At 44.6% G+C, this 27,378-nt stretch overlaps 1 protein-coding gene across 1 annotated transcript; it reads left to right on the forward strand.

The window, feature by feature from the left end:
• The first annotated feature begins 20,617 nt into the window (after positions 1 to 20,617).
• LOC119250769 (olfactory receptor 2AK2-like) lies at positions 20,618 to 21,532 on the forward strand. The gene has a single exon (XM_037518383.1). The coding sequence runs from the start codon at positions 20,618 to 20,620 to the stop codon at positions 21,530 to 21,532; it is 915 nt and encodes a 304-aa protein (XP_037374280.1).
• Positions 21,533 to 27,378: the final 5,846 nt, after the last annotated feature.

Below are 27,378 nucleotides of genomic sequence, written 5' to 3' on the forward strand. Positions count from 1 at the left end.
CATTCATGGGCTTTTTTTTTTTTTAAGTTGGTAAACTCATGAATATTTTATTTATTTTTTAAATAATAAATTTTATTTTTATATTCCCCATACAATTGCATCCCCCCCATTCTGACACCAATCCCTCCCCTCCCACACCCCACCCCCAAAAAGTGTCTCTGGTTCATAGTTTTTTGTTGATTTTGATTTTCACTTTCTTATAGTTATTCATTTTCCTGGTCCCTTACTTAAGTTTTCTAGATTCCTGCTATGAGTGAGACCATCCGGTATTTTTCTTTTTCTTTTGGCTTATTTCACTGAGCATGATCCCTTCCAGTGCCATCCATGTTGCTGCAAATTGCATGTGTTTATCTTTTTGAATGCTGAGTAATATTCCATGGTATATATTACCACATCTTCTTGATCCACTCATCTATTTTTGGGCGTTTGGGCTGTTTCCAAAGCTTAGCTATTGTAAACAGTGCTGCTATAAACATGCTCCTTATCTCTAGGAAAACAGGGTTGTCACTTATTTCTCAGCACCAGAGAGAGCTAAATAATGCTTCCATTTGAAATAATATTTATATGGGATTGTTGAAATAAAATAAATTTTACAAGGAATTTAACATTACACTTTTTTCTAAATATTTTTTATTTTTTTAGATTTATTTATTTATTCATTTATTTATACAAGCACTGGGTACTCTCAGAAGTACGGGAGTGTGACAGAATTCACCAGAGCCAGAGTGGAGAACAGAATAGGCAGAGAGACAAAATTCACTGCTGAGGGAGTAGTGGGCACGGCAGGAGAGGTCTGAAGCACCATGTGGGACCCTCACTGGTAGCCAGGGATCGAACTGTCACTGCAGAGTCTGCAGGCAGCTTCACAGCCCAGTGCTCATCTGCTGCGCCACCAGGGGAGGCCCCCTAAATACTTTTTAATGGCCTCCAAAATTCGTAATGGGTGCTGCTCAAAGTTTTCCTGAGTGGCATGCATCAATGCCAACAATGAAAAATGGTCAAAGACATTTTCATGAACAGTGTTTGTATTTGCATTTGTATTTGTATTTAAATTGTGGTTCTTAGAGAAGCCCAGAAAACATTCTATGCATGTATATGCAAAAGTACATAAAAACACAAAGGAAAAAATAATTTGTAGTTGGGCCTCCCTGGTGGCACAGCAGATTGAGCACCACACTGTGAAGCTGTCCGCAGCCTCTGCAGTGCAGATTTGATCCCAGCCAGCCAGCGAGAATCCCACATGGCACAACAGACCTCTCCTGTCTCACCCACTGCTCCCCTCAGCAGTGTATTTCAGTTAGTCTGCCTGTTCTGTTCCCCGCTCTGTCTCCAGTGAATCCTCTTCCCTTCCCTCACATCTGGCCTGTACCCCAGTTCTTGTGTAAAAATTAAATAAATATTTTTAAAAAATTGTAGTTGACTTAAAAACTGAAAAGTCTATCCCTTAGAATAAAGGACATGAATAACTGAAATCAACCAACAGTGTCTATTGAGAGTAAACCAAGGGAAATATATAATTTTACTTAAGTGACTGCTCATGTATCTGAAAAAAAACTTAATTACACATTTGCAACAAATTCATTCCCTCCAGGTTTCAAAAAGTCTTTCAGGAAAGGCTTTGAACACTAGAGAGGAGTGGCAGCTGGTATTTCTACACTTCACCCCTCTTTCGTCATAGAACTGACCACTGCCATGAAGACTGACAGTAACACATTGCACCTATTTGAAAATAAAAGGAAATGTGATTATCAACTCAAAATCAGAAATTGCCTTTCATGCATTACTAGTACATAAATGCCAGTTCCAACATAACTAAACTGCTTACTTGGATGGAATAAAACTTGCTAATATTGATATTTGACAGATGTGCCATTAATTTAAGTGGATGGGATTGTCTTAGTTGTTCCATTATATGCTAGGGAACAGTATCATATATTAGGCAACTTAAAGAAACATACCACACTTCTCTTCTAGAGAAACAAACTCCTACTTACTCATAGGAACAAAATGAATGCTACTTACACAGCGCTGCCTGTACATTTCTTACTTTTTCCAGTACAGGACACACAGCCCGCCTGAACACAGATTAAATACCTTGAAACCATTGCTTCAACAGGCCAGAGTCAATTTACCATTGCACAAACAGCCCTCAAAATGATTGTCCCCAACTGCAGCTTGGTCCCTTAGGCAAAGCCTGTAGCAATTATCTCCCTGTCCTTAATGACCCTGAAAAAATGGTTACAGCTATCTCACAAATATGTGCAGTCTCTCCCTCAGGAAATACACTTTGCTGACGTGATGTATGTTCAAAACTTTCAGCAAATATCTATTTCAAAACAATAACTACGTGCTGGTTGGGTGAAAAACAAACTACTTATAAACAGCACTAACAAATTAAATATCATTTTTAATAATTTCTTAACTTGACATTTCTTAACTTGTAGAAATATTTTTTTATGATTTTTGGCCATTCACACAAGCTGAGGTTGAATGCTGCAAGTTGATGCTCGGACAATTGAAAGGGAAAACCCCTGTGACTGAGTCTTTGGAAGAAAGGTGCTTTGCTGGTAGATGGAACCACATTCAAATGGATTAGGAACAGGATCCACACTGGGTCCACAAGATCTGGGAAATAACACAGAGCATTCTCTTTGAAGCAAAGACAAACACTTTGGGAGAATATACTTTGCCTGAGCCTTAGCCCAGATAACAGGAGGATCTTTCCCCAACAACAGCTCATCACACTTTTGAAGGTCACTGTTGGGGACACATGCCCTATGAATTCTTAAAATTATACCTATGATCATAGGCTCAACTCTACATACATACCACATCACACAGCTAAAGAGCTTTAGTATATAACAGTGTATTGTATGCCAAATATCTAAGGACCAGTTCCTATAGAAACACAAAGAGAAGCAGGGACACTGCATTTGCACTAGATTTGTTTGAACTTGGGGGCAGCAAGAACTATGGACACAAAACCCAAATCAACTTCTTGCAGATTACATAATATATCACAATAAAGGCCTTAGCTCAGTCTCTATTTCCCACAACATAATGCATCTAATTTAACAGAAAATTACAAAGGTGACCATTAGCATTAGAAGCAGAGTCAGATAACATACAGATTTGCAGTTATCACAGAAGAAATTAAAGCAACACATGAATCAAATGGATAAATTACACCGTATCTGAGGGCAGTAAACTGGGCTACAGCCCACATCTTATCTGAGAACTTTGGAACTGAGAACTGGGGCACAAAATTCGGTACGTGGGATCCCCATGATGGTGGGATACATAGCAGACACAGCACTCCCACGCCGTTGAGGCACTCCACCACCTCCCCCGACTCTGTTGCCTGGAGACCTATGGGAAAAAGCAGTTCTGAGAGGATACTAGGAAAGATCTCTCGCGCCACCTAGTGATCAGAACAAAATCACCAAATAACTGATAGTTGGAAAACAGGAAATCCAAACTACCCTCCAGCTCTGATTGGGGGTGAGCATCCCAAACAAGTGGTGAGAAGGGAAAGGAGGCCTGAATTCTGGGACTGAGAGCCTGGCATGGGATCTGGGCCATGGGCCATGCCATAACAGTGGGCACTGCACAGAGTGACAGCCAGCATTTTGGGTCTGAGAGCCCTGACCTTAGAAATAGGGAAGACAAAATACCCCGTGTGAGCAATAGCCCTTGTGTTGAGGTGTTCACCTCCTCCCCTCATTTCCTAGAGAACTACTGGGGAAAAGCAGGTTGGGAAGTACAGGTCTCTTGCGCCACCTACTGACCAGAACAAAATCACCAACTAGGTGATGATAGTTGGAAGGCAGGGACTCCAAGGCTCCCTTCTGGAACTGAGAAACACAGAGGGAGGAACTACAAGGGGCTGTGCCAAGAAAAGCAGCTACGGACTCAACCCCTGTTGGAGTTTTGGCCTAACTGCCCTGGACTCGGTCTGGTAAACAGCTTCTGACACTCCTGAAGGAGCATCCCAAAGAGATGCCCACCAACACCAGTGGCACAACATCCCAATGCATAGCACTAATTAGAAAGCAAACAACAAGAAGAAGGAAAAATACAAACAACAAAGCAAGCCCGCAGGAGGACACACCACAAAAAGAAAATCAGTCACCAGAACTCAACAATGATATGAAAGTATGTCTCTGCCTGCCATATAGAGAATTTAGAATCATCATGATTAAAAAGCATAAAGAAAACAAAAATAAAAAAAAATGATATGAGACACATAATCAATGAACAGAAAAAAAAATGAGACCTTAAGAAAGGAAATAAAAGAAATGCAGGACATTAAAGATTACTGGAGGAGGGCCTCCCCGGTGGTGCAGTGGTTGAGCACTGGGTTGTGAAGCTGCCTGCAGCCTCTGCAGCACTGTTTCGATCCCCGGCCATGGATGAGGATCCCACATGATGCACAGACCTCTCCTGCCGCCCGCTGCTCCCCTCAGCAGTGTACTTCATCATTCCTGCCTGTTCTTCTCTCTGCTCTGGCTCTGGTGAATTCTCTCTCTCTCTCTCTCTCTCACACACACACACACACACACACACACACCCGCGCTACTGACTCTACCTAGTTCTTGTATAAATAAATAAAATAAATCTTTTTAAAAAAAAATCACTGGAGGAGATAAAGAACTCTGGGGAAAGCAATGAAAACAGAATCGATGAAATGGAACAAAAGGGCCTCCCTGGTGGTGCAAGCGATTGAGCACAGTGCCGTAAAGTTGTCTTCATCCTCTACAGTGCCGGTCCGATCCCCGCTGGCCTCGGAGCAACCCACATGGCGAGCAGACCTCTCCTGTCTTGCCCCCTGTTCCCCTCAGCAGTGTATTTTGGTCAGTCCGCCTGTTCAGTTTTCTGCTCTGTCTCTGGTGAATTCTCTCACCCTCCCGTGCATTTGGCCTGTGCCCCAGTTCTTTTATAAATAAAATAAATAAAAAAAGAAAGAAATGTAAGAACAGATCAGTATTCTCCAAGATACAGAAATAGAAAGAACCAAAAGAGAAGAGGAGAGATAAATACAAAGGAAAAAGAATGAGGAAACTTTTCGACAATTATCAGACTCCATGAAGAAAAAAATATAAGAGTTATATGTATTCCAGAAGGTGAGGAATGAGACAACAGATATGACAAATTATTTAAGGAGATAATTAAACTTCCCAAACAAAAAAAAAAAAAGGAGATGAATACAGACACACAAGGAGCGAGAACACCAGATTACCACAACAAAAAGAAAAGTACAGCAAGACACATAATAATAAAGCTTGCAAGTGTCTAAAACAAGGAAAAAATAATGAAACTGGCAAGGGAGAAGAAGCAGATAACTTACAAGGGAAAGCCAATCAGGTTAACTTCAGACCTCTCCAAAGAAACACTATGGGCAAGAAGAAAAAGGAGTGACATATTCAGCAAACTTCAAGACAACAATGCCAACCAAGAATACTTACCCTGCAAAGCTCTCCTTCCTCTATGAAGAAAAAAATAAGGACTGTGTAGGCAAACAGAAACTCCAGAAATTCATTACAACTAAATCCCCACTCCAAAAAAATCTACAAGAAGTCCTAAAGCCAAAAACAACAGAGGAATCAATAAAAAGAACAGAACAAAACAAGGAATAAAATCACAAAAAGACAAACAAAATGTCAAATACAGATGCCAACATATCAATATTAACTCTAAATGTAAATGGGCTAAACCCATCAATAAAAAAACAAAGAGTAGCAGGCGGGATTAAAAAACAAAATCCAACCTTCTGCTGTCTCCAGGAAACATATTTAACTACAAAAGATAAATATAGACTGAAAGTAAAATGGAGCAAAAAAGAAGGCAGGAAAAGCTATACTTATAACAGATGAAATAGACTTTAAATTACAAAGGTAAAAAGAGACATAGACAGACACTACATTATGATCAAGAGGAAAACACATCAGGAAGATATAACACTCATCTACATATACTCACCAAATGAAGGCACACCACAATATATTAGGCAATTATTATCAGCTCTGAAAACAGACATTAAAGAAAATGCATATACAGTAGGAGACTTCAACACCCCACTCTAACCAATGGACACATCAACGAGATGAAAAATAAACAAAGACACTAGAGCCCTACATAAAAACATAGAACTCATGGGCTTAACAGACATCTATAGGACACTGCACCCGAAAAACTCTGAGTACACATTTTTCTCAAGCACACAAAACCCTTCACCTGAATCAATAACATACAGGGCCACAAGACAAACATCAACAGATACATTAAGATCAAAATCATTCCAAATATCTCCTCTGATCATAAAGGCATCAAATTAGAAACAAGTCATGAAAAGAAAGCAAGGAACCCTCCCACTTCATGGAGATTGAAATCCACACTACTGGAAGACCACTGGACTAATGAAGAGATCAAAGAAGAAATGAAAATATACTTTGAATTGAATGACAAGGAGGACATCAATTTCCAAGATGGACTAGCATTATCCACAAAATCCAAGTTATGGAACCAGCCTAAGTGTACAATACAGATGAGTGAAAAAAAAAAAAAAAACTGTGGGAATTTCAAAGTTTTCCCTTTTAATTGAGTTCTAATTTCCTATTGCTTTGTTGCAAAGTTGCCAAATTTTATTTTAATCTTCTTAGATTCCTTGAAATTTGCTTTCTGGAATAAAGTATTATATATTATGAAGGATTTAACATGTGCACTTGGAAATAATGTGCATTCAATATTGTATAGAATGTGCATTTGATGGATATTGTATGGAATGCTCTGTATATGTCTTTTAGATCCTCCAACTCCAACATATCACTTATGTCTCTGAACCTTACTGCTAATCTTCCTGCAAGGTCAAGGTCACTCTATCGTTGATGGTGGGGTATTGAATTTCCCTCCTATTATTGTGTCCCTGTGCAATGCTCGATTAAATGTGGTTAATATTTGATTCATATATATTTAAGTGTTGTGATATATGATTTCACCTCTTATCTCTTCATACCCCTCCATGTGCAATGCATACTACTTACAACACTATTCTAAATTCCTCCTTCCTGCTCCTTTATCCCTATATGTTTACTGCACAACTGTGAGGGGAGTGAGGAAGACCACAATGGATTCCACTTTGGAAAAGTACTTCCCCCACTGTATTAAAGCATTGGAAAAGGGGATAAGGGAGGAGGGTTTGGGGGAACCAGTTGTCCTGAGTCATAGGGATTAGCAGCGGTGGACAGCTCCAACTCTATAGTCCAACTTTATTGCTCCAGGAGCTTCACCTGATACAAGTGGATGGCTGCTATGACGCTTCATATTTGTTTGTCTCCTAGATACAAGACTTGAATTTGACCTGACAGCCAGATTCTCCTACAGTTGAAAGAAAAATCTTATTTGCTATTTACTCAGAACTTTTTATCTACTAAAGACAGAGATGACCACTTCTAAGACTTCTAAGACCACTTCTAAGAGTTAAAAATGAAAGTGCTTTTTAATTTTTAGTATTGTTTTCAGATAGTTTTTTTCAAACAATTCACTACAGTTAATATACATATAAAATTAATATTTACTCAGACACACCCTTTCACCCAGGACACAGATCTGAGCTTTTACCCAGCTCCAGAAACTCCCTCCAGTACACAAGACAGAGGTGTGTTTTGAGGGAAGACTATGTTCTGGAAAGGATTTTGTACCAAGCTCAACTATCCCTCAAGGATTGAGAGCAGAAGGAAGAGATTTGTAGTCATTTGTGGCCTGAAAACATATACATTCAATTCACAACCTGTCAAGAAGTTGTTGAAGGATGTACTGCACTAAAGCAAAAGGGGTGACTAGAAAAAGGAAGGTGCAAAGGCACATACACAAAAACAATAAGTTCAATGCAGAACAGAGATGAAGGCGTGCCCTGAGAAAAGAAATAAAGGAAAGGCATGCAGAGACTCATGCAACAGACCTGCACACAATCACACCACATTCGAGGAGACAGAGGTCTTCAGGAAAATGAAGATGTGTGGGAAGGAAAATTAAGTCTCAAGTGAAGAGAAGCACCATGGCTTACTTCTTGAATCAACTGTGAATACTTTTTACTTTGTTATAATACTCTACTCTTGTCTCTTCATCTAACCTAAATTGTGATACTGTGATTTGGAAGGAATGGAGGAGAAGAAGGTGTGAAAGATGGATCAGGGCTGAAAAACAGCTCCAGCACCTTCCACAGGAGAAAAATCAATAGCAGATCTCTAAGATGAACAACAGTGTGGAGGAGGTAGACCCCACACCAAAGCTTGACTACAGGAAATGAAAATCAGGGGAGAAAGGTGCATGGAGAACCACTTTTTAATTGTAACTCTTGAAGGACTACCTGTCTCTTAAAAACAATATATACAGCATAGTTAAAACTTTGATTAGGTAAACATGGAACGTATTCCTGATACTACTGAAAAGCATGAAATTGTCTGTACTCTGTTTATTATTGTGGAAAACATGGATGGTCAGGGAATGATATGGAAAAAAGTAGTTTCCATGGGGAAAAAAGTAGTCTTCACCCAAATATTTGAAGGTGAACCACTTGACAAGCAGTATCCCTGAGGTGGAGGCTGCATGTCCTTGTGAGATAGCTGTAACCATTTCTTCTGGGTCATGGAGGATGGGGAGGTAACTGCTGCACACTTTGCCTCAGGGACTGGGTGCAGTTGGGGATGGTCCCTCTGAGGACTGACAATGGAACAGTAAATTGGCGTGGATTATGGAGGCAATGGCGTCAAGGTATTTAACCTTTGTTCAGGAGGACTGTGGGCTTCTGAGGCCAGAAGAACTAAGAAATGCATTGATAACACTCTAGAAGCAGCACTGATTCTGTTCTTACAAGTAAGTCTGAGGGTTGTTCTCGGGATACATGTTGAAGTCTGTTATGATTTCCTAAGCTGCCTAATATATAATGCTCTGACTTTGTACATAAAATAGACAATCTCAATAATCCCCTCTATTTCAGATATGTATCTGTAAGATATTAATACATTTAAATACTGAAAATACTTAGATGTTGTGTGTGTTGACTCAAATAAGCTGTTTAGTTGAACTGGAACTGGCATGTGCACTAACATTGCATAAGAAGACAATAGCTCATGGCAATGCTGATGGTCTGGTTTCATGTAATTCTCAATGAGGTACAATTTCCTAATTTTGGGGTGGAGTCAGCGGTTAGTTGAATGGAAGAAAGATGTTCACTGTTCAAAGCCAGCACCCTCTCTACAGTGTCAATGCCCTTCCTGAAAGACTATTTGAAGGCTAAGGGCATGAGGATTGTTGTAAATCTATAATAAATTCATTTTTAAGAGACATGAGCAGTGGCATAAGTAAAACAATAAGTCATTTACCCAGGATCTTCTCTCAACACACACTGTTGGTTGATTTCCTTCTAATTCATGTCAATGAGGTAAAAGATAGAGATGTTTTAAGTTAAAATGAAAGAAATTTGACTTCAAATTCATTTTTCCTGTCATTATATTTTGGGTAGTTTTATATATATTAAATACCTATATTACATACATATATAAGATATGTGCATTATTTCATGTCCTCTGGGAGTCTCATAGCATCATAAATTAAGTAAATCTCCAAATACAAACATCCACTTACCAAATTATAGTGGACTGTTTTTGGATTGAGGGCATTCATATACATTAATTAGTAAACATTTAGGAATATATCTATTAGGAAATACTGGAAACCATCAAAAGGTATTGAGAAAGTGGAATGTCAAATTTCTTAGGAAAACAAAGTATTTCTATGAAAAAGTAACTATTTACTGTACCACACTATTTCATTCATTGGCTCTCTGGAAGCTGGGATATAAATGAATTTTATGTCCTCCCAGACATAAAGACTATTGTAATTCAAATGATTAGATTGTGGGATTCTCCTTCTAGCACATAATGCCACACTGCTTTGTTTGTTAGAGTTAAAGGGTTGATAGAAACAGGGAAGATTTATATAGAGAAGGAAGTGGAAGAAAGTAGCAGACCCATAATTTTTTTGTCATATTTAATGTTTTAAATGTCAATGTTTTCAGACTTAATATGCTTTTATGTGTATGACATTTTAAGCACCAAATTCAGCATAGGGATTGGAGAGTGTTTGTGTCTAGATTTCCCCATATGAACAACCCTACATTCCACGCATTCTACAAACCCCGTGTCATCCCTCTGTGGCACGAGGTGGTGAGGACAGGGGCAGCTGACACTCCTGTCACCGGGACAGACAGCTGGGAACTCAGTGCCGAGCCACCTCACAGAGAATTCTGCTGGTACTAAAAAAACTGTGTCTACCACAGCTGCCGTAACTGCGCACTTACCCAATGATGTTTATTAAACATGTTTGTAATTTAAGTCTCATGTCCACTTAAAGTCTATGAAAGTTCTTTATTATACATCCTCCCCAAGAGAAAGTGCTGCATCACTTCATCACTTCACAAATGAACTTAAGTTCACTTTGCAACAAAACAAAGACAATAAGACAGAAGGAAATCCCTGGGGATTTTCGAGCCCTGAGGTTGCTGCTGTGCCCCCACCTGTAGGGCAGTGAGTCCACCTGGCTTCCCATGCAGGAGCGCATTTCCCACGCAGTCCATTCCTGCCAGGCAGGTCTCTATGCCGCCTGCTGCCCACTGGAACCTTGTCCTGTCCGAAGCTCACAAACAATACCTCCTTAATGACATGTTTAGAACTAGCTCCTTAGAGAAGAAAGGTATTTCCATTACACAACAGGTGAGATTTCCAGGTTAATTGGAAGTCATTGTGGAAAAGAATTAAAGGGTGCCTTGACCCTGACCTTGCAGCTCTGTCCACAAAGCACATATAGCCCTGAACTACTGATATTACCCGTTTTTTTTTTTAAATATTTATTTATTTATGCTTACAAGAACCAGGGTACAGACGAGAGGTGTGGGGGTGAGAGGATTCACCAGAGACAGAGTGGGGAACAGAACAGGCAGATTGACTGAAATACACTGCTGAAGGGAGCAGCAGGGGTATCAGGAAAGGTCTGCTGCACCATGTGGGTAGCTCCCTGGCCCCGGATTGAAATTGTGCTTCAGTGGCAGTGGAGAGCTTCATAGGTTGTGTCTTAACCCTCTGAACCACCAGGAAGGTCCTGATACTCCACATTATTGAAGTGCATAATAATGATGCAGGTGTTCATTAATTAATGCATTTATTTATGTATGCTACTTAAAGCATAACTTAATAGTAATTACATGAGGAATGCAATTTCTAAAAATTTTAATAAAAAAAATGTTTCAAAATAACATTTTAAAGCTAGCCAATATTGCCTTTTCTCAGTGTGGCAAGAATCCTAGATGGTAACTTAAGATACCTTAGTGAAGTCCAGTGAAAGGTAAATATGTTTCTTTACTAATAAAGCTGAAGGGTGAAGCACAGGGAGTAAAATAGACTTGCAATATTAAAAGTGGCACATGACTTTATTTGCGAAAATCTTGTAGGGACAATGAATATTATGCTTGTGAAAAACTCCCCAAGGTTACAAATTCAAAACACGAGCATGGCATGGCTGAGCAACCAGACCTCAGGCAGTGATTTCGTCCACTTGGATCTGTTCCACAGCACCCCAGTGCTCTGGGTCCTCTTCACACTCACCCTGCTCGATCTCCTGGTGGCCCTGTTCGGCAACACCATAATAATGATCTGGGCCGACCCTCTTCTCCACACCCCCATGTATTTTCTGCTCAGCCAGCTTTCCCTCATGGATCTCATCTATATCTGCACATTTGTCCCCAAAATGTCCCTAATCTTTCTGTCTGGGACCACCGCATCTCCTTCATTGGCTGTAGCTTCCAGATGTTCCCCTTCACCACACTTGCTAGCTCAGAGTTCCTGCTGCTGGCGGTCATGGCTTATGACTGCTACGTGGCCATCTGCCACCCTCTGCACTACCCCATCCACATGCACCCCAAGGTCTGTGTGGTCCTGGTGCTTGTGACCTGGCTGGGTGCCCTGCTCAATTCCTTGATCTATGTGGTCTATACTCTGACACTTCCTTACTGTGCCTCCAGGGAAATCCACCATTTCTTCTGTGAGATCCCAGCGCTCCTCAAAGTGGCCTGTGCTGACACTTCACAATACAAAAGGGGATTTATTTTAGTGCTGTGATTTTTTTCATTCCTCCCATCTCAGCTATTCTGTGCTCCTATGGAAGCATACTGTCCACTTTTCTGGGCATGGGATCATGCCAGGCTCTCCGGAAAACCTTGGCTACTTGCTCTTCTCACATGACTGTGGTGTTGCTCTTCTATGGAGCTGCAATCACTAAGTACCTTGTGCCAAAGTCCTACCACTCACCCAAGCAGGAAGAAGTGGTCTCTGTGATCTACACCATCATTTCACCCATGCTCAACCCCCTCATCTACAGCCTGCATAAAAAGGAAGTCAATTAAGCTTTTAGGAAGGTTTTCAGAATACAAAAATATAAGGTTTCCTGGTACCCAATGTAAATCCAGAACAGTGATGGTGTATGCTTTGAAATGGAACAATACCTGTTTTTATATTCTTTTGCAGCCAATGTCACCATCAGTGAAGACCTGGTTATTAATATGATACATAAACTATATTTTTATTCCTATGTAATTTTCCTATTTGTCAATTTTCAAAAAAGTATGGTTCATAAGGGAGAGGAGCCATGTTATCTTGAAAATTTTGTCTTTAAAATTTTAGATATATTCCAAAACTACCATTGTAAATATATAATGATGTATATGTTAAAGTAAAGTATGCATTGTTTTTATAAATTTTGAAATATCTCTTAAAATACTACTTGCTATAATTCAATAACCTGGAATTTCTGAATGAAAATTTATTTCTCTATTATATATATATACTAATACACATTTTTTTAGCATTTTGGGTTTTCATACTGAGAGATAATTAATATGCAATAGTAGTTTTGGTTTTCAGAGTACAGCATGGTGATTTCCCTGTGAACTGCTCACCACACATCTTGTTACCCCACACACTACACAAGGTAAATGTGAGGGTTCATCCTCTTGCCTCACTTCATATGCCACCCACACCCCACGCCCACTTTCATCTGGTAGCCACCTTTTATTAGTGATCATCTATTCTCTTAACTGTGGGGACACTAGAAGCCTCCCAGTCAAGTGTCAGGTCTGGCCACCTGGGTGCACCTGCCACCGATCACCCACACCCCCACAACAGCCCAGGGGCCAGCCCCCGCCTGTACCCACCCTTGGATGCTCAGCTCTGTAGTCAGGCTTCTATGGTTAGTTTTTAAGTTGGTCTTTCTCTGACTCCCAGTTTGGCATCTCTAGATTCTGCATATTACTGGCCCATCTGGTATCTGCCCTTCCCATCTGACGTATTTCACGTAGCATCATCCCTCTGCTCTGTGTCTTGTTCGCTTTTAGATTTCCACGTGAGTGAACCCACAGGACATTTGTCTCTTCCTCTGACTTGCTCCCCCCCAGGACATGCATGATGTCACATACGGTGACATTTCATCTTTTTAAAACTTGTGTGTGGGTCTCCCCATACACAGACATGCACACACACACACACACACACCACACCACTTCCCTACCAACCCAGCCATCGTTGGAACCTCTGTTGTTTCTCGTGTGTGGTGGTGTGAGGAACATAGGTGAGCATATGCATTTTGGAATTAGTTTTTTTTTTTTTCCTTTGGATAAATACCCAGGAGTGGAAATGCTGGATCATATGAGTTTTACTGTAATTTCTGAGGAATACGTGTTTTAATATACTGTTCCCCAACAGTGCATGGGGGTACCCTATCCCCACACCTTTGCTCACACTTGCTGTCACTTGTCTTCGTCACCACAGTACTCCCCCTTATCCAGGCCATCATTCCAAGGTCCTCAAGTGGAAGCCTAAAAATCAGATCATACCAAACTGGACAGCAACTATTTTTCCTAAACATACTCAGCTGTGTGAAAGATTAATGTACAAATTAGGCAAAGTAAGACATTCATAATTAGTAAAGTTAGAAAAGATCATTGTATTAACTATTGATCTCTAAAAATATCTTACTGTAGGAGAGTAATTTAGAGTTCCTCCAAGGATCCCTCTCCAGTGCTGCTGACCGTAGCAGAAGTCACAACCAGTCCTCGGGAGTGATGGGGCAGCTCACATGGCTTTGAGTGCGGAGACTGAGCCCCCTGACGAGTTGGGACACTGAGCGCCCTCTCATGCACCTGAGCACCACCTTTATGGCTTCCTTGGCAAAGGCCTATTTGAATACTTTGCTGTTTTCTTCACCATAAAATTTAATCACTAAAATGCTGACATGTGCACCATAGCTTGTGTCGGCTTGCAAATTCAACTTTAAAGATGTCTACTAAAAACCTCTCTAATGGGTGAAGCTTAATATTTCTAAATAATGACTTCAATACAATCTCACACTCTTTCAGATTATTATAAATCATAGAAAACTTAAACTGCTGATAACTTTATAAACCTGACAGACACATTCTGACACAATCACTGGCATGCTTTCTACCAGTTTCTTTAGCTAGACTCGTTGATGTAACTGCCCGTCCTAAACAGTTGTCTTTTATTACTCTTCACGGCTGTTACGCCACATTCTCCCTAGTGGGGTCTCACTCTTGGAGCTTAAGACTATCGCAGATGGAAAAAATATGAACATTGTTCAGTTCAAAATGGTAAATGCATGATTGTGTTTCTTTGTAGAGAATTAAAATCAATGACCACTTTGTGACTTAAACACAAGCACTAGGAATTGTCAATCCTGTGCCCATTTCTGGGATAGAAGCCCGTGCTCTGTCAACATGTTAAATGTGTCGCCTTGCTCTGGAAGCACCAACTATGGAGGACTTCCCAAACAGGACATTTGTCTTTCACTTTAAAACTCTAAGTTTTTACCTGAGATCACACTGGTTCCACGCCTCGAGGGCCGCCAATCTTCAGAGGTGCTTCCACCCCACCCACACGCGGGTCCCGCCCCCGCCACCTGCCTGCCGGTGCTCATCCAGCACGTCAGCATGCACGGGGTTGGTGTCTCCCTGCTCCTTGCCTCCTCCACTCCCGAGGCGGGGCCGGGCAGTGCCCGAGGACTTCTGCGCACCCGCCCGCACACCCCCATGCCAGCTCAGGCCACGCGTGGGTCACGCCCCGGGGCTGCTGGGTCGGGGTTCCGGCCCTTCCTTCTCAGCCCCCTGGGTGCGGGAGGACCCAGCTCTGTCCTTCTCAACTGTGTCCTTCACTCGCCAGCGTGCCTGGCCCTCCAGCCCCTCCCCGTCACCAGCGGCCTCAGCCCTCTTCGCGGGTAGTGCATCCAGTCGCGGGTTGGCCACACCCCCGCGGTCCCTCTGGGCTGTGCCTGACTTGGCTGTCCTGACCGCCTGCCGGGAGGGCGGCGCCGGAACGCGACCCTCCGAGCAGGTGCCTGGCCTCTCCCAGGCCGTCTGCCTCGTAGCACTGAGGTCACACGTGGCCCCGGGGTCCTGTGTGTGCCCCTCTGCACTGCGCAGCCCCGGGCACCGGGGTGGCAGGGCTGCAGCGAGGGAGCGGAGCCTTGGCCCTAAGTAGGCGTCCAGCTCCTCACCAGAGTGTGGTGCTGCCTGCTGGGCGGGTTTCTGCCTGTCTCACACTGCCTGTCTCACCAGTCCCCTGGGTGATCTGAATTGTGGCCTAAGCCTGCCCCTTGAAAAAGCCCACCGGGGTGGCCATGACCCTTGACGTCAGTTTGCCACAGCTTTGTGGAGGGTTTATCACTTCTGTCTCCTCAGGGAAGGCCCAGAGTCCTCTTTGTGACTTCCTTATCTGCTTCTGGTCTCCGAGTAATGTGGACCTTACAAAACCGGTCTGGGAGCACTAGCTCCTCCTCACTTTTCAAAATGTGTGAGAGATCAAAGTATTAGCTCATCTCTGCAGGTCCAGGGAAGCTCACTTGTCGAGCCCTTGGGTCCTGGCTCCTGTTTGGTGGGAGACTGTTGAGTGATGACTATTTCACCCTCCATGTTCACAGTGGCCTGTTCACTCCTCCTGTTCTGACTCGGGCCACACAGAATCTCAGGAGCTTGGCACACACACACCTCATCCTCTTGGATAGCTTGTTAATACAACAAACATCCTCTCCTGTTGTCAATCCATAACACACCCTAAATGTCTTTCTCACATGATGCCCAGGGGAAAATAACAGAACAGTGATGATAACCAGGACTGGAACGTTCTAGATCTAGATCGGGAGACAGATTTACCCTGAAGCTAAATAAACAAGGGCCGGGTCTCTCACGTGCTGAGCCCCTTCCGAGGCCAGCCTCGAACCTGTGTCTGTTCTCTTCCTTCCTTGCTTAAGGAACACACCCAAAACTGCACATGTGGGAAGACTGTCCCCTAGTCCCTGGTACTCTTGCCATTAGTGATGACACTTGAAGGAAGGGCTGGCCGATTGCCAGACTCTAATCTTCATTTCAAATCTAGGATGTGGATTCCAAAATTCTGTATTTTACTCCTACAGCCGAAATTCAATGAATCATAACTGTCGCTCTGGAGAAATTCTTTCATGTGTTTACGGAAAGAAAAAAATATATTTTTGCAATAAAAATTGCACATTATGTAATTGGAGTGAATGAGTATTAAATACAAGTATCATCTACAATAGGAATGTCCTGATCTGTTAACTATGTCAAGAAAGCTGAGAGTTAGTGGCCTCTGCAGCTTTCCTGTGATGTCTCTGACTGCACCATCTCCACTCTCATGCTATTGAAATTTCTTTCTTTCCCCAAATCTCCACACACGATGGGTACCTCCCTGGAAACACAAGGGCTAAAGACACAGCACTATGAAGCAATCCGCAGCCTCTGCAGCATGAGTTCAAGCCAGGGAGCTGACCCACATGGCACAGCAGACATCTCCTGCCTCGCCTGCTGCTCCTCTCAGCAGTGGATTTCGGTCATCTGCCTGTTCTGCTCCCTGATATGTCTCTGGGGAATCCTCTCACCCTCCTGCACCTCTGGCCTGTACCCCAGTTCTGGTATGCATAAATATATAAATCTTTAAAAAAAAAATCTAAGCATAGGAGTTGCCAAACACCAGCTCCTAAAACGAAGAGTTTGACAGGCTAAAATTTAAATAGACTTTAATTTCCCTAGACAAACGCACCTCCCTGCAATAGAACGAGACTGAGAATATTGTAATTTCTGAAATTCCTCTCTGGGAGCTCATGCACAACACACTCTTACTGCAAATCATATCTGCGCTGCACCCAGGGCCCTTCAGAGACCCGCGTGTCCCACGCCACGCCACGCCTCCTGGACGTGCTGAAGAATGTTTCACCCAAAACACAGGCGTCACACAGAAGACACCTGCGGCCTGCAGCCCCTGGGACAGCTACACACTCTGCCTGTGACACGCTCGAGGGTCCCGCAGGCCGGCGGCTGCACGGAGGAGCGGCATCCAAGGAGAAAGAGGAGATAATCATTTGGCGGCCTGTCAGCCAGACGGCCCCAAGAGGGCTCTCCGCGGGCCCAGACTGTCTTCTCTCCTCGCATGGACAGCAGCTCCAATCAGGTCACCTGCACAGTGCAGCGGGCGCCCAGCTGGGACTGAGACCAGCTTCCCCACAGGTGCGCTCTGTGCATGACAGGGCTCCGCGAGGCAGCGGCCATGCCACCTGGAGAAGCCGGAGCTCTGCACACAGTGGGCACGACCACGAGCGCTCAATTCCACTTCCACAGATTTTTCTGGGGAAGCGAGGGGACCCGGGTAGTCTCGGAGAAGAGACAGCTGCGGCCATATGGCTGGCGCGGGTCCCGCCCCGGCTGCGTCCTCGCATCTCCACAGGAGCGCCTGGGACTCCGGCTCCAAGTCGCACTCTCCAGGGGGCCGAGGACGCCGCTGCCTTGGCTGCCAACGTCCAGCGCGTGCTCCACCGCGCCGTCGGGCATCTCCCGGCCCTGGGACCGGCATCCCTAGTCCGTCTGCGCGGGCAGGGGCTGGAGACGTGCTAGGGCCTCAGAGCCCCGCAGACGAACCACCCCGCGGCCTCCACCCCCGCCGGCTGCAGCCCCGACGGCCTTGCCGCCCACCCCGCAGGCGCTGTTTCGGGGGCTACACCCTGCACCCCGACGCACCGGACTGCACCCCTAACGCGCCGGACTTCTGCTCCACGGGAGAAGAGGCCGCTCCAGCGTCCGCCCGCGCCCCAGGAGTCTGCATGTCCACGCGCCCAGCTCACCGGGTCAGAGGACCTGAAAGGAGCTTCCCCAGCTCCCTGGGTGGGGGACCTGACAGGTGCACCCAGCTCACCAGGTGGGGGACCAGACAGGAGCTGTCCCAGCTCACGCAGTGAGGTGACCTGACAGGGGCGCCCAGCTCACCAGGTGGGGGGACCTGACAGATGCGCCCCAGCTCACCTGGTGGGGGGAACCTGATGGGCGAGGCCAGCTCACAGGGTGGGGTTGTTACTGGGGCACGGCGGAGAGTCCCTGCCCCGCGGGGAGGAAGGGCTTGCAGCGGGCACGGCGGGGGGCGGCAGCGGGCAGGCAGGCTCCTGGCGCCTTGGGTCGCCCACCCTGGAGCCCGAGGCCCAAGCGGCCCCGCGGGATGGAGCCGGTTCACCAAGGCGCGGGTCCCCTGCCAGGCGAGCCTCAGAGATGCCTCATCAGCCTCCCCGCGTCACGACAGGGCTGTGCTGCAGGACCGCCCCCTGCACCTAGGCGCCCGCCCCGTGCTGCGCTCTCCTGAGAACACCGCGCAGCCCTGCCTCAGCTGGCCGACCCCTGGAGAGCCCATCTCCACCAGAAGCGCGCCGTGCCCGCGGACGCACATGCTCTGAGGGATGGGCGGGCACAACAACTGGGACCCCAGGGCTACTCGCTCCATGGTAGGAAGTGGGGGGGATGGGGGGTGCGTCCCCGCTCCTCAACCGTCCTGCTCACTGTGTGCGCCCAGTTCTCAGGGCAGGTAAGGCCACCCCACGCGCTCTCTCCCTCCCTCTCTCTCTCCATACACACACACACACACGCACACACACGCACGCAGATGTAGGAGCACATGAATATGTACACGGTCACCCCCTCCCATGCTGGATCATGCTTTGACCTGCGAGGCTATTTTTTTTTTCTTTTTAAAATATAATTCTAGATGTGACGTTTTTGAATCAGTCTGGAATAGTTTATTTATCTGGGCCGATTAGTCTCTTTCCCGATGCGTCTCCTTCCCTTCCGTGCCTTGAGGAGAGTCCTGACTCGTCCAGCCCCCCCCCCCCCGCGCCCCTGCCAGGTCCCTCTAGGCCACTGCGGGCAGGGCTCCCCTCGCACCCGCCCCTCAGCCTCGCCTCACTTCCCGCGCATGGGCCGCGGCCACCATCCCCAGTGACTGCCCACATGCTGGTACACGGAGCGAGTCCTGCCAGTCTCAGGACAAGACCCGTGTGCTTCCCCCTTGGAATTTCAGAACCAACACTGTGCTGTGTCCACAGGAGACACACATCAAATCTGAGAGGACTGAATACACTTTCACGTCATTTCATGAAACATTTTTAGTAAGATGTTATTTGCTCTGGAAATATGCAGAGGCCAAATCTGTGTCTAAAAAGGGGAAAAAACTAATTTCCTAGCAGGACAACCACTAAATAGACTCCCGGGTCAGTTTAATTAGCAAGCTTCCATTTATATTTTAATGATTCGCGCTCCAGCTTTCCCTAACATCACCATGATTCTTTTTTTTTTAACATCATTTTTTCTTTTTATAAAGACTTATTTATTTATTTATACATGCACTGGGTACAGTCAGAAGCACGGGAGGGTGAGAGAATTCACCAGAGCCAGAGCGGGGAGCAGAGCAGGCAGAAGGACCGAAGTACACTGCTGAGGGGAGCAGCGGGTGGCAGGAGAGGTCTGCACACCATGTGGGACCCTCCTCCGGTGGCCGGGGAGCAGCCGGGGATTGAACTGGCGCTGCAGAGGCTGTGGGCAGCTTCGCAACCCAGCGCTCAATCGCTGCGCCACGGGGGAGACCCCATTGCCATGATTCTTTATTTCAATTCACTGTATCCCTTGTACATGCACAGAAAAGAACAATGCTAATGAAGCCATAAGATCTGGAATATTCCTTATCTGTAATTAATATAACTTTTGCCAATTTGTAGGCAACATAAAATCAAAATAGACAAACACATGAAGAAACATATCAAATTTATATGATAATCCACCAAATCTGTCAAGCAAATCTGTACTGTTCACATGAGTGAAGTATGCAGGAGAACATTTTTCTTGGGAGAACACAGCCCCAATAGAGCACTTGGAAGATATTTTGAAGGGAAGAAAATATTTGTATAAAATCATCTCAATGTCTGTTTTTCCTTTTCAAATTATAACTTAATCCCATGGTCAGTAATAATATTTATTTTAATGTCATCATTTCTCAAGTGTCTATTGTTCAAGAGATAGGATTGATAGGATTGAGTGTGTTAAATGGAGGGAAATATTTTCACCTAAGATTATTACATCATTTATAATCATCATTTGGTTTTCCTTAGGAGGCAATCAGAGCTGTTTCATGGACCTGCAGATATTATCGACCTTGATATTCCATGTTAAGTCATGAAGGCAGAAAATCTAAGTGTTGGTACGGATTTTCTACTCCTCGATCTTTTCCAGCATGGCCGGATGGACACTTTCCTCTTTGCTGCCATTGCTGTCCTCTTTACAGCGGCTCTGACATCCAATATTGTATTGATCCTCCTCATCCAGCTGGACAGCGGGCTCCACACCCTTATGTACTTCCTGCTCAGCCAGCTCTCCTGCATTGACGTGCTGTACATCTCCACCATGGTGCCCAAGATGGCAGTCAATTTCCTGACCAAGAGTATGAACATTACTTTTTTAGGCTGTGAGATTCAAACATTTGTGTTCTTCGCTATTGGCGGAACCGAGGCCCTACTTCTTGGTCTCATGTCTTACGACCGGTATGTAGCCATCTGCCACCCACTGCATTACCCTGTTCTCATGACCAGGAGGATCTGCTGGCTCATGGTCTCATGCGCGTGGACTAGCAGTTCTATCAGTGGTTTCATACACACACTCTATGTGTTTCAACTTCCATTCTGTAGCTTTCGACTCATTAACCACTTTTTCTGTAAATTCCCATCTCTGTTACCACTGGTGTGTCAAGACACGGCCCGGTATGAGTACACAGTCCTCCGCAGTGGGCTTGTTATCCTGCTGATACCATTCTTGGCCATTCTGGCTTCCCACACCCGTGTGCTTATTGTGGTGTTCCGAATGAGCGGTCAAGGGCAGAAAAAAGCTGTCTCCACTTGCTCCTCACACCTGTTTGTTGCAAGCCTATTCTACACAACCTCTCTCTCCACCTACACGAGGCCACACTCCCTGCGGTCCCCAGAGCAGGACAAAGTGGTGGCTGTGTTTCACACCATCGTCACCCCTCTTCTCAACCCGTTTATTTACAGTCTAAGGAATAAAGAGGTGATGGGGGCCATGAGGAGACAGTTATGACAATGTGTGTTTGCACATAAAATATGACCTTTGGAACCCTCCCTCACTGAGGCTGAACAACATGAAAGCTGTGCCTAGAATTCTGATAGAAATGTTAATAAATGCTTATTAAATAAATTGGCAAGCCTTTGATTCCTTCTGACTTCAGAAGTAACTAAGGTATCATCGTTAGAACTAGATAGATTTTCCATATAGAAAAGAGAGGAACAGTATGATTGTCAAACTTGTTCAATCTCTGAAACAAAAGAATCAAACCTGGTCCACTCAACATTCCCATATCATAAATGTTTTGAAGTGCTTTTTAGAATCTGACACAACATGGAGAAGTAATACAGTTCACGCACATGCATAACACTAGGAGAATCCACACATGACCGAAAAGTAATATAGAGAAAAGCACCAATCCACCAATTAATTTCTTTACTCACCAAGCTTTTTAACACGTTAACTATGTGTGTGGCCTTTTTTACTGGCACTTCTGATATTAGAGAAGTCAAACATAAAAACTGACTAAAATCTCTGATCTCTGGAGCTTTACACTTCCATAAGGGGAGATATTCAGTAAGTAGCAAAATTAACAGTATATAAAAAAGTAATAACTGCAGTAATAATAAGGCAGGGATTTGTGATAGGGAATTTGCAGTTTTATATAAAATTGTCTGGAAAAGGCTAAGAGGTGGGATTTGGTAAAAGGCTAAAGGGAATGAAAAATTAAGTCAATGGAAATGTGGTGATGAGTGTTCTGGGAAGAAGTGATGAGAACATCCTGCTGAGGGTGGTGCCGGGAAAAGTCAAAGAAGATGAAGGGGTAAGCATGTGGGCTGCCAGCAAGGAGCAGATGGACTGGACCCAGACATAAACTACAACATAATCACAGTGAGACTCGGCATTAGGGGCCTCCCTGGTGGTGCAGGGGTTAAGTCTCAGCACTTACTAAACATCTTGTTAAAATATCAGATGTGAAACTCAAAATTGAATATAATCTGCCAGCTAATAACCAACTCTGGTGTACCACTGTGACTAGACCATTAGAGAGGGAGGAAGAATATATTTCCTATGAAACCTTTCAAAGGTTCTTTGATATCTTTGCAATGAATGTCAACAGATTTAATAACAATTTATAATTGCATCTAAAATTTCATTTGTGGTTGAACGCAAGTACATTTATTTGTCCACAAAAGTCTTACTTGACTTAGCTGACTGGTTTATAATGTAATGTGAACTACCAAGAAAACCAGCCACACCAAGAACCAATGCAATACAAATCATGTCTCTGGGCCTCCCTGGTGGTGCAGGGGTTAAGTCTCAGCACTATGAAGCTGTCTGCAGCCCCTGCAGCATGACTTCCTTCCCTGGCCAGGAAGCTACCCACACGGCAGAGCAGACCTCTCCTGGTTCGCCTACCTGCTGCTCCCCTCAGCAGTGTATATCAGTCAAACGGCCTGTTCTGCTCCCCACTCTGTTTCTGGTGGAGCCTCTCATCCCCCACACCTTTAGCCTACACCCCACCTCTTGTGTTCATAAATAAATAAATCTTAAAAAAAAACCTTGTCTCTTTAATTTTTTTAAGATTTATTTATTTATTTATACAAGAACTGGGTACAGTCAGAAGCATGGGAAGGTGAGAGAATTCACCAGAGCCAGAGCGGGGAGCAGAACAGGCAGACTGACAAAGTATACTGCTGAGGGGAGCAGCAGGCGGCAGGAGATGTCTGTGCACCATGCAGAATCCTCGCCTGGCAGCCGGGGACCGAACCTGTGCTGCTGAGGCTGCGCGCAGCTTCGCAGCCCAGCGCTCAACTGCTGCACCACCGGATAGGCCCAAACTTTGTCTCTTTAGAAAAACTACATATCTAGCCCCATATCTCTCCATTAATTTTAAATTTTGAGATAGTTATTCTCTGGGAATGTTTATAAGATCTCCCAATATAATCATACAAAATTATCAACTACTTGCATTTACTGTTTGAACTTTATAAAAACCATCTTACTATAGGCCATCATTCTCAGAAATAATTTGAGCTATTCGACATTTTTCACATGAATATAGCTGGCTGTAGCTGGGACCCATTCTCCTTTGCTGTTGAATAACATCCTATTTTAAGACTGTAACATGTTTTGTCCACGTATATTTGACTTTTTTCCTGTTTTCAGATTTTACATATAGTGCAGCTGCTAAACAGACAAACAAAAGAGAGTTGAGAGACCAGAAAAAAAAAAAAAATAAAAACACAGGAGAAGGAAAACTAACTGATGACCAGAGAGTTAAAAGCAAACAAGGGAGCAGAGGAGTCTCTTCAAAAATGGTTCTGGGAAAAGGCACAGCCACACCCAAAATCATGACACGACCCAGACAGCTACCTAACACACAGACATGAATTCAAAATGGATTAAAGATTGCTGAAAGACGAAAAACCAAAATCTGCCTCGATGATATGCTCCTTGTCATAGGCCTTAGTGATGTGTTTTGGGCTCAAATCCAAATGGCAGGGCAACGAAAACCATAATTAAAAAGGGATCACATCTACTAAAATGCTTCCGGACAGAAGAAAAAAATAAACTATCGATAAAATGAAAGGCTCCCTACCAAGTGGGAAAAGGATTTCCACATCACACATCTGACAGGGGGCTAACATCCAACTCTATGAAGAGCTCATGCAACCACACAAAAAGAAGAGAAGTCAATCAAGACAAGAAAGGAGATAAGCAGCCTCTCAGAGGAAGACACACAGGCAGACCACAGGCACAGACAGCAATGCTGGATTATTCAGTTGTCAGGAGAAGGCTAATCACACAATGGAAGTATTAACTGGAGGAAGACACTTTGTCATGAGCTGAGGCTATACTATATAGTTGTGATTGCTCAATTTCATTAGGATTTAACTCTTACTAATTTATAAAGTACTAATTTATTTTTTAAAGATTTATTTATGTATGCATACAAGAGCTGGGGTACAGGCAAGAGATGCAGGGGGGTCAGAGGATACACCAGAGACAGAGTGGGAAACAGAATAGGCAGACAGTGAAATACACTGCTGAGGGGAGCAGTGGGTGCAACAGGAGAGGTCTGCCTCACCATGTGGGTTTCTCCCTGGCCAGCTGGGTATCGAATTCATGATGCAGAGGCTGTGGATTGCTTTATAGTGCGGTGCTTAACCCTTGTAACACCAGGGAGGCCCTGATGTACTAATTTATAAAGTAATATTAACACAGCCATGCATGTGTACAAGAAAATACAGTCTGTGTAGCTTTGGTGCCATCTGCGTGTCAGGCACCCACTGGTGCTCCTGGGGTGTACAACAGCGGATAAGGGGGTACAGATTCAAACAGATGAGAAACATGTGTTGGCAAGATGAGAAGAGAAGGGCCCGGCCCAGCACTGAGAATGGGAATGCAGAGACTACAAGCCTACAGAGGCCCCTCAACACTGAGGAAACCCACTACATATCAGCAGTTCCACCTTCGGGCATTGATCTGGCAGAGAGAAAGCACCCATTCATAAAGCCATGAGGACACCCATCCCCACACACACAGGGGCACACAGGGCAGGTGCATAGGACAGCCCAGAAGGGCCAGAACCTCCACCCACCTGCCCGGCATCCCGACAAGGGAGCCACCAAAGAGCCCAAAAACGCCAAAACCAAAGGCAAGAGCAACACACACCCAGCAACAGAGGCCTGTGGGCTAGAGCCGATAAAGGGCAGTGTCCCATGAGAACACGGGCCACCATGGGTTCTCACCTGTGCGCACGATTCCAAGAGACCTCAGGCTCTGGGAACCATCACCACAGGGTTTCTCTTACAAACAGGGGGACAAAGAGCTTGTTGTGTCTATAGTGGAGCCTCCTCCTGAAGATGGCACCTTCCAGAAGTACAGGCAGAGTTTCAGGTACATGGAATCAGAGCTGGACCACACTGGTCAACAGGGCTGGTCACCACTGGCCAACAGGATGGATGGACGGCGCTGGCCAGTAGTGAAGGTCACTACTGTCCCAGAGGCGGTGTCAGAGACACCCAGTGTCTACAGTTCTCTGTGAGAGCTTGGACGACGCTAAAGACAAACAGCTCATTGACACACCAGCCCCAGCCGGGCCTTTGGTGCTCCCTTCAGGCCATGGATACACAGGCCCGAGGCCTTTTCTCTGCAAAGTTCTTCGGCTTCTCTTCCCTCCTCCGGGGTCCCTGTTGGATTCTTCCTTCTCTCTTCTGCAGCTTCTGGTCCTCCTTTCCTCAGTCTAGAACCATCACACTACAGCCCCCGCCAACCCTGCTTCTGTCCTCTCAGGGGGCACCACCCACAAGTCTGATTGGACCATTTTTCGATCCTGTGGCTACTGGACCATTTAGCACCAGTCAGCTCACAGCTCACACCTGACTGGCCCACCCCACAAGCCAGGAAATTCCCACAAAAGGGCGGTTGCTGGGCCCTGAGGAGCCACGGCCAGGACTGGCTTGTGCTGGAGCAGCAGGAGGAGAGACCAGCCCCGCTGCTGCCTCTCCCACCATTGAGGTGGCTGGTTCCAGAATCAGTGACACCATCACCACACGGGGACTAAACTAAGATTCCAGTGATGCATGAATGGACAGCGGGTGGGGTGAGTGTGTGTGTGTGTGTGCGCTTGTGTGTGAGGGTAGGCAGGATGGTAGCAATATAGTGGAAAACCTTCAAACATTTTATTAAAAAAGCTGAGTGTCATCATATGTGACAGCAGGGGTGAGCCTGGAAAGAAAAATGCCAACGAATTGGGTAAACAGGAAAAGACAAATACCCATGAGTTCATTTAAAGGAAACTGACAAAGAAAACAATAGTAGACAGAGAGAAAAAGGGAGGTGACCAGATGGAAGTGGAGGTTGAAGAGTGTGAAATAGGTGAGGTCAAGAGGCTACATCCTAACAGTTAAGTCTGCATGGGTGGGATGGTGACTGCACTGTGGTCGTTTCAACATGTAGTTGAGTGTCTACATGTCACATCCTAAAGTCATGTGGTATTTTGTGTCAGTTTATTGCTCAAAGAGTTTAGTTCTAGAAAATAAACATTCCAGACATTAAACAATGTACATCAACACATATAATAGAGCAACAGTTTCACTCTAAATTTCCAAGCCAGGTTTCAGAGAAAGCATCAATTGGGGAAATGTCTATAAATCTAGAAAGAATAAATACTTTAGAAAATCCATCACTGTGACGATACATCTACACGCTCAGTACAGGCAACTGCGTACAGGCATCACGGTTCATGTTTCTGAACATGCGCATTTTGAAAATACAATAAATAAGACAATTACAAAGAAGAAATATATTGCAACTGCCAATGAGTAATCAAGATTCCAATATATGTTATCATTGACTACAGAAGGTTACATGATATGTTTTTTTAAATACTACATTTTATTCAGTACAAAATTATATGTTTTTTGGGCCTCCCTGGTGACACAACGGTTGAGCGCTGAGTTGCGAAGCTGCCCGCAGCCTCTGCAGTGCTGGTTTGATTCCTGGCTGCTCCCCGGCCACCAGAGGAGGGTCCCACATGGCGCGCAGACATCTCCTGCCACCCGATGCTCCCCTCAGCAGTGTACTTTGGTCCTTCTGCCTGCTCTGCTCCCCGCTCTGGCTCTGGTGAATTCTCTCACCCTCCCGTGCTTCTGACTGTACCCAGTGCTTGTATAAATAAATAAATAAATCCTTAAAAAATGTTTAAAAAAATATATGTTTTTGAATTCAATTTCTCAACATAATTGTTTTCCATACTAAATGTAAGTAAGGTATAAATACATATTCTATTCACATTTACAGCAAATGGTAATGCTATTATGGGTTTACTGTAGACACAAGCAAACTCCAATGCC

This window comes from Talpa occidentalis, unplaced genomic scaffold (genome assembly GCF_014898055.3).
Source record: "Talpa occidentalis isolate TD23 unplaced genomic scaffold, MPIMG_talOcc4v2.1 talOcc4.18, whole genome shotgun sequence".
NCBI classification, from domain to species: Eukaryota; Metazoa; Chordata; class Mammalia; order Eulipotyphla; family Talpidae; genus Talpa; species Talpa occidentalis.